We start from the raw sequence: 8,812 nt of genomic DNA, 5'->3' as shown, positions 1-8,812 counted from the left end.
TGAGATGTGGTGACCAGAAGTGCACACAGTACTCTGGATGCAGTCACACCATGGTGTGAAACAGAGGAATTATGATATCCTCCATTCCTTTCTTAATAATTCCTAACATTCTGTTTTCTTTTTTGACTGCTGTCCCACACAGGCTAAACATTTGAACATATTGTCAGCCTAGATCATTTTCCTGAGTGGTGACGCCTAATATGGCATCTAACATTGTGTAGCTACAATTTTTTCCCCATAGAAAAACTGGGAGAAAACTTTTAGTACATAGGCCTAGGGACATAGGAATGAGATCTAATTTAAAGATCTTCTGGCAGTCAGAAGAATCGGTGCCATTGCAGATTCTAAGGACTGAGAAATCTTCCTTCAGCGCAATGTTTTGGCGACTCTGACACAACCCACAAACTGGATTTTTATGGTATGGAAATGGTCAGGTTCTCTTGCATCTTGGTGGAATGGAGCCTTCTGCTAATCAGTCGACGTAAATAAAATTGTGTGGGTTTGTTTTATTACTACTAGAATTTATACATGATATAATTTATCATTTGTTTGAATAGCTTGTCCCCGCCGTTGTATCCTTCGCTTTACATCGCAGGGCATGGTGTAATAAATAATGCGGTTATAAAACAGACTTGGTATTTTTATCTCAATAAGTGGCAGCAGTCCCTTCCAGAAATTGTTTTACTGTGCTGTTGCTTTTCCTCAGCTGATAGGGAGGCTTGCGTGCGGGGAGGGGCAGAAGGACAAATTGGAATAAATACCCCCTCACTTGTGAAAGTCCGGAGGCGATTCTCCCTATATTGCTCATTGATAAAACGTGTGGAAAAATAATGATCCGTATAAGTGAATAACTAAACATAATAATACACAACACAGAGAGGGGAAAAAAAATAACCATAGGAAAAAAAACCGAAAGTATAAACGGGGTTTTATTGAATATTTCATTCTCCTTTCCCCCCTCCCTCTGTTCTCTCCGTTTGTGGTTTCAGAAAAACCCAAGGTGTATCAAGGGGTCCGAGTAAAGATCACGGTGAAGGAAATGCTGCAGCAGCGGAGGGCGCTGCAAGCAGAAAGCAAGGCCACAGTAAGTACTCCGCGGAAATCTCTTCCATCGCTTGGATCATCTCCAAAGAAGAGTTGCTTCTCTTGCTGTACGATTTCCAACATTTCCTTCTTGCGCTGTGCCGCTGCAGGTGATTAAAAGGGGGGAAACTCCCAGCAAGGGTATATAAGCATAGACCTGCATTCGGAGACAACAAAGTCCTTTCACCACATTCCTGTGCTGTAACCACCTTTGAGTTTAGCAGAAAAGCAAGCCCCAGTTCTGAGACCTGCTCATATCAAAGAGGCTGCTTGGGACACCCAGGCTTTCACTAGTTCATATATTTAAGGGCAAGGCCCTTAGATCCAGTCATAGTGCAATTATTTTCTTATTGTCAGCTCGTTGCCCATTCTAATGCCGCTCACTGCAAAATGCCGCTGTTTCCTACAGTTGGATATTATATAAATACTTTCTCCGCTGCTGTTCTAAAAAATGCAAAGTCCCTCAGAGCCTTCCGCGCTAACATTTCTCTTATTCGGAACTGTTTTCCAGGGAATGGTTACAAAGTTGTTGTTGGGTTTGTTTTTTGTTTTTGACTCAAGACACTTTTTGTTCTGACTATATATATAAACCTCACCCTTGCACCCTGTAAAAAAGCAAAAACAAAAAACAACAACAACTTCGGCCAAGAGCGCGGGTGCTGTGCGCGCAAGCCTCCCCCTGCTTCTTGACTGTCACCGAGTCTTTCCACTCCGTGATCCCTGCAGCTTGGCTGGGCCTCCCCCTGCCCCCCTATCCCTTACTGCGGCAGTGCAAGCCGAGAGAGCCGCAGGGGGAAGACAAGAGGCAGCACAGGGGCCCTTTGTTTAAGCACTTGCGATAATTCAAAGGCTGTTTGAACATTACACAGTGAACACTAGGACACCTGTACCCTCTCTGCTTCGGGCAGTCGGTAAGAGGCGGACAAATTGTGAAGCTTCAGAAGAAAAAAAAAAAAAAAAAAAAAGAAAGCCACCAGGCCTTCCAGGAGTTGGGTCTCACCGCAGCACCAGCCAAATGGGGAGCCAGCTCCCAGCCCAGCTCCCAGCCCAGCTCCCAGCCCAGCTCGCCCAGCTCTTTAGCAAGACGTAGTACGGAATTCTTTCCTGCAATTTCTGGGTACAGAGAAGAGGTTCAAGGAAGCTGCCTTTTTCGCTTTCTTTCGCAAAAGATTTCCTGTCAGATTCATGCAGCCACGGAATCTTTTTCAGCTGGTAAAGGGTTCGGTTTTGCAAAATGAAAATCCAACACGTATCCCCTCTTGCATACACTTTGCACACTTTTTTTTTTATATATATATATATATACCTACACGATCCCTAACTTCATAGGGATGCATGCACTGATCTAGATCATGTCAAGGAAGCACGATCCGCTTGTACAGTTAAAGAACAAAGGCTGCTGGCGAATTTATTTCATTTGTTTTCAGACGTCTGGCTTTGACTAGAACTGGGATGGCCAAGCTCATTTTCTATTCAGAATAAAAAGTACAAAAAATTGTTGCGTCCCCATCTCCCCAGCCAGCGCCAAAGTTGTAACGTTGTAACCTCATCTTGGGAGGGGGAGAGAAAACATCCTTTATGAGACACAATTTTTAAAGAAATCGAATGGGGGGTTTTCTTTTCCTGTAAGGCAAGCAGACAAAACAAAACCAATCGTGAACTATTACATGCTTAGAGGAAATAAATGCAGAGAGGTTCAAGAGGGGGTTACGAAAGGGAAGGCAGCTGTCCGGGAAGAAAAGGGTTAATGGCGGCTGCAGAGGAGACGAGGGCAGAAAGAAATGTTCAGAGAAGCCTTTGCATGCAGAGCTTCCCGGTTTGTAAAAGCTGGGACCGCCTCCCCGAGCTGCAGCTGCGGAAGGGCTCTGTCACCTCACCCCAGCGGCTGGCAGCGGGCAATGCAAGAAAGCGGAGAGAGAGCCCCCTCCCCAGGCCAACTCTCGCCCTCTGACAAGTCCCTTTAAACAGGAACGCGAGGAAAGGCTGCCCGGCGTTTAATGAGTCTCCCAGTCAAAAGCTGAAAAGGCAAACGTCGTGACGATCAGAAGCCAAAAAGGTGCTTAAACTACAGTTACCATTAATTGCGTCTCAGCCTACACAAACTATAGAAGAGGCAAGGCTACACTGCCTGGATTTTTGTCTTAACTTCCCAAGGCTTTCATAGACCTGACCGACTGCAGGTTGCAACATTATGATACACGGGTAGAGAGACTTCCTGATTATTATTATTTTTTAAAATCTCGAGGCTGTGGAGATTTGTATTAAAGCAACTTTTTAAATATAATGCCGACAAAAAAAAATACGTTTTCTCCGCGTGAAAGGCAACTACTCTGATCGTGCCAAAAAGGTCCTCCAGGAAGATGCACGATGCAATGGTGTCATGAGGTGTCCGGGCTCAGCTGCAGCATCTAACAAAATGTCATTTCCGACCTGCAAGAAGTCCGGTGCTCTGAAGTTTAAGACAGCAGCAGCACACATTTCCTGTTTGTTTATGTTTTAAAGTAATTAAAAACTAACATGGAAAAAAAGGGGAGGGGCTAATATCCTCTGATTCCACACCATCAATTTAATACTTTCTTTTGATAGGAGTCCAAACTTGCACGCTCGAGACAGAAGCCCCCATGCAAACAAACAAAAAAAAAAAAAGAAAATCGATATGTAAAGTAAAATTAGAACAAAATACCTGACTTACCTTAAAATGCGGGACGTGACAAGTGTTAGTAAGGCACTGCTGTGGGCTACCTATAAGCAGAGTATTGTGCATTGTAAGATATTTTCTCAACGCTTGTGTGTGTGTGTGTGTTGTTTTTTTTAGCAGGCACCTCGAAGCAACAGCGTCCAGGTCTCTGAATCAGTGTCCTCTTACGCAGGTTGGTTCCCCACAACAAATCCCCATGTGCACTGCTTGACAATTCTCTCTCTCTCTCTCTCTCGCTCTTTTTTTTTTTTTTTTTTTTTAAAGCCCACGTCTCTGGGGTTTTATTGCCCTTCATCTAACACTTCAAGCCAGGCAAGACTCAATTACAGATCCGGCCAATCAGGACCGGGAAAAGGCAAACTGAATGCAGATGAGGGCGAACCAATCTATCCAGTTGAGGGTATTCCCCCTTATTTTTGCATAAGTTGATCTTCTTGTCCAAACAGTGAGCTTTGATATGTATGTAGAAGGTTCCACCCCAGGACTGCAATGAAGGGGGTTTCTTACCTGCAACACTGAACGGTTCTGTGCTTTCCTAATTCATGCTATATATATATAATATATATATATATATATGCTTTGCTCTTTCTCTCTTCTGCTTGGTACTGCCCCTTTAGTGAGTACCAAACGGGGATGTTCACTTTCCTGAAACTCCTAAGAAGGAGCCATAAGTGATCGTCTGATTTTGATTTCTAGCTGGCTTGACAGGGGCGTTCAGCTCTCCTTCCCCTAGAAGGCAATTTCACGGCAGAGAAAAACAAAACGAAAAAAAAAAAACCTGCTCAGAGCAGCCCTGTGCACTGCACAGTCAGTCCTAACAAGCACTAGCCCAGCCAGGCAGCAGCTCCTGCCTGTCTTCCAAGCACATTCAGCACTGCTGCCAAAGGCTGGCAGGTGAACGTGAGCTGTGCAGGATGGCTGATGTGTGGAATCAGTCGCCTAACTAGCTCGTGTCCTCCGGGACCTGTGTGCCCGGGGCTAGGATTTTAGGGGTACAGATATAACCACAACAGATCAATGTAGCACTTAAAAAAAAAATAATTTGCTAGGAAACATAGCCACTGAATATATTATGTGTGTGATTGGGGTGGGGGGCTGTATAACAGGCAAAATATAGAGCATGCCAAATTTTAAGCAACCTTCAGAATAGTATAAAAGATCACATTGAAGTTAATCAAATAAATAAATATTGAAAAACGTGGTTTTGTGTAGATTTCATTACAACTGAAATAATAAAAACAGCATTTACTGTTAGTCAATGCCTGACATAAGATGCCGCTGTCAGGGGAACCCTCGTTTCTCAGATATAATTAATCCTTGAGAAAACAGTAAACACTGGAATCATATTGGCACATATAATGAATCCTCAAAACATATTTACTTAAAATATTAAGGTAATTATACATTTATTAAACATATAGCCATTTTAGTTGAATTACTGTCATTTCATATCAGATTGGTCTATTTCTGGCCAAAATTGATCAGCACCTTATTGAGGTCTTTGTATGTTGCCTAAAATATGCTATTTTCCTGTAAATCCCCCCCCCCCCCCCCCCCCCCCCCCCAATGTATTCTAAGTACATGTATTCTATTTATGATTTCCTTTTATTGTCCGTTTTTAACTTCTTGCTGAGTGCCAAGTTTGAGATAGCTAAATTAAAAAATTTGCATCTCCCGCTGTATTTATGCAAATATCCAAATGTTCTTGTGTGGCTGAAATGAATTGCACATTTCTTTTTTCTTTGCCTGTTTCAGCACTCTGTTTTGATCCTGAGCCTCTTCCTTCTACTCCCAGTTACTTTCAACCCAGACAGCTTCCCCACTATATTTCTAGTGAAGAAAATGCCTGCCACGTGGAGCAGCAGCAGCAGCAGCTTCTAGAGACCTACCTCCACCCGGAACTTCTCCCTGACAACGTCTTCGCCTCTCTGCAGGACATCTTGCAAGGCTCCCCAGCCAGCAGCAGCTACCAGCCACCTCCACTCTGCTTCAACCAAAGCCTGGTACAGCTTTAGTTCCGTTTCCTTAAAAGAGGAACAGTTGCCTTTTATAGGAAATTTATATCCACCTTTAAATACCAGGAAATATTTTAATTCTAGAATATATACGCCGTTGCTGGATAAATCTGTACCTAGAATCCTTTCAGTTAGCATATTGGAGAGTTCTAGATTGAAGCCCTGGAGACAACTGGATTCTTTGCATCTTCTATTAGATTTGGCATGAAAATTGCTCGGGCGATGAGGGCACTGTACCTGACTTTTCAAAGCCCTGTAGGTCATATCTTTGGACGGTTTTCATATATTGATAACTATCTAAGTATTTTAATGGGAGGCTTAATCTTCCTGCTTTGGCAAGGGCCAGAACCTAATTGTGACCTCGGTGGAGGTCGAGTGGCAGAGCATTTCTTTCTCCCCCCCCCCCCCCCCCCCCCCCCCCATGCCCCTCCAATATTGTACAGATTTTCAATCTCAGCCAAAGGTCAAGAAGGGCCTATCCTGAGCCCATAGTTCAGACCCCACGCTTGGATCTTAGTCAAAAGACAATTAAATTGATCACATACACTCTTGCTTTATAGCAGTTCTCTTCCTGGTCCACTAAAAATATCACAAACCTGTAAATAATGATGTATACATTATTGAATTTAAATATCTCCTTGACTGATTCTTCTTGATTGGTTGACATCTATGGTATGTCTGATGTGAATAAAAGAAAATGCCTGAAGGCTTAAGAAGTCTAAAAGGTAATTGTCATTATTCAATGAATAAATCAATCATATTGACCAATTTGGAGTTTAGGTATCCATAAATTGGTTTAGACAGACTTTTTTTTTTTTCAAAAATTTATATCCCACCTTTCGTGACACTAAGTGCATTACATTCAGATACTGAAGGACCCTAAGAGAGCCAGAAGAGAAAATAACTTTCTCCTTTCTTCCAGGATCCAGGATCTCCCACGGACTCATCTGACCTCTCGGGCTCCTTTGACTACAGTTATTCCCCCCCACATCAGCAGCCTCTCTACCCTGTGGCGGGCCACGGCTCCTCTTCTTATCTAGAGGTGAAGAACTGTGGCTTTGTGGCCTCTGAGGAATACAGTTATCAGGCCCAGTACAACCCATCCACGTGTTACTGCACGGCCTGCCACAGCCCCCAAGGCTTCGAGACCACCAGAGGAGCAGAGTACCTCCCTTACCCAAGCACAGACTGTACGGACTATCACCCTTCTATTGCCACAGACGATTTCCTCAGACGAGAGCTGAACAGCTTTGACATGTGTTACAGCTAATACAACAGAGCCTCTCCTCTTTAAAAATAACTTTGATACATTTCTTTTGAGGGAACAGAACTTCTTGAACTGAGCTTAAAAAGCATAATGCCAACTGCATTCTACTTTCCTTCTTATTGTGTACATTTTCCCGTAAAGTTAGGCAGAATAAAATATTTTTACCCCTTGAGAACCATTTTTTTTAACTTGGTATGGGGCTTGCAAGTGAATCTTCAAGCCTGAAAGTGATTTTTCAAAGAGAAACTTCTGTTGGAGACTCCCTTTGAAAATCGCTGGGCTGGCAGTGCCATGGTGTGAGGGATGTGCCCACAAAAGATTTTCAGTTTGGTTCATTCATTAATTGTTCCATCTGTTTCTTTTTGGCTCATTTCATTTCTTTTGCTAGTTAATGTTTCACGTGCATAAAACTGAATTTTATGCACGTAAAAAAAAAACATTATGTGCAAAAACTACTGAAACAAATGAAAAGACATGGACTTTGCAGCTGCTATAAAGAAGGTGCAAAGAGACCACACCCTAAATCACATGCAAGGGTTTCAAAATGAAATCCTCAGTCATTGTCTGCCAGCTCTGCTCGTCCCCCTGCTCCTTTGCAGTGCTAGTCACAGTGCCTGCGATGTTTTATGGCATGGATGCTTTGACTCTCAGAGTGGGCAGGGCAATTATCAGCTCCTGATTTTACCTGGGTAACCAATTAGCCATCCGTGTAAAATCTTTTGAAAATTGCCTTCCCCCCCTTATTAACTGCATTTCTTGGAAATTCATGAAAGAGCATTTTTATCTTAGACGAAGTCACAGCAAATCAATAGGTTAAATGCCTTCCCATTTTAGGTAGACTAATATGTTGTGCAATGAAGCAGGTTTTCATTGATCAAGTTGCATAGCCTTTTCCTTCTTTAAATGGTTACTTTCGGTGTCCTCCTGGGGTCTGTGCCTGTGAATATTGCTCAACTCTCTCATTACTTGCAAAGCCGGCATGGCAGCACCAGAACAACAGTCAAGGCTGAGCAAAAAGTGACTTTCATAAATGGATGAAAATGCACATTTTCCCCCCTTTTCTTCAATATCTCATTTAAAAATGCTCCAGGAGCTGGTTGAAATGGAGGTAAAACATTTGTCTCACTTCAAGCAAATGTATTTTCCTGGAAACCTATGGGTGAAAATCAGTAAATGCTGACTTTAGTTAATCACAGCTAATAGGCCTTGTCTTCAGATTAGCAGTTCTCTCAGTGCTGCCATGCTGTTTAATGATCTGTTTTGTATTATTTGTTTATGCTGTATACATTTTCTGGTTTCCATGAATGAATGTAATCCTTGCTTTTTGTACATTGAAAAAACTGCCATTTTTTTTATAAGTAAAAAAAAATACTTTTATAGCACTCCTTGTAGAATTTATATTTACATGAATTTTAAATAACATATACCCAGCACCTCTTACCTTATGTACCTGACAGTTTGTCTGTCTGTATAATTTTTCATCTCTGTATGTGCGGAAACTTACACACGTATCTTTCCCGGCAGTAAAAGATTACGCAGGTAGGTTTCCATACAAGGGAGACGAAAACCCACACAGAAAAAAAAACAGCAGGAGGAGCCAGCGGCTAAAGCAGTGCGGCTGGCAGGTTCCCCAGTCCCCACCAGTGAAAGAAAAAAAATAGTTAAGAGCTGGCAGCCGAAGCCGTAGGCTGGTGGGGTTCTCCAGGCCATGCCAGCCAAAGAACATAGGGGGTCATTTTTCAAAGCGAT

At 42.7% G+C, this 8,812-nt stretch overlaps 1 protein-coding gene across 1 annotated transcript; it reads left to right on the top strand.

Moving 5' to 3' along the window:
* Positions 1-847: 847 nt before the first annotated feature.
* COLCA2 (colorectal cancer associated 2) lies at positions 848-8,445 on the top strand (the record flags this gene model as incomplete). The annotated part of the gene is made up of 4 exons (XM_029573635.1): positions 848-1,084; positions 3,899-3,953; positions 5,537-5,784; positions 6,719-8,445. Coding segments are annotated over 4 exons (888 nt in total), but the record flags the coding sequence as incomplete, so codon positions are not given.
* Between the last annotated feature and the right edge of the window lie 367 nt (positions 8,446-8,812).

This window comes from Rhinatrema bivittatum, chromosome 12 (assembly GCF_901001135.1).
Source record: "Rhinatrema bivittatum chromosome 12, aRhiBiv1.1, whole genome shotgun sequence".
Classification (NCBI taxonomy): Eukaryota; Metazoa; Chordata; class Amphibia; order Gymnophiona; family Rhinatrematidae; genus Rhinatrema; species Rhinatrema bivittatum.
Note: the sequence above shows the minus strand (reverse complement) of the source record. Positions and strands in the feature narration are given on the sequence as shown.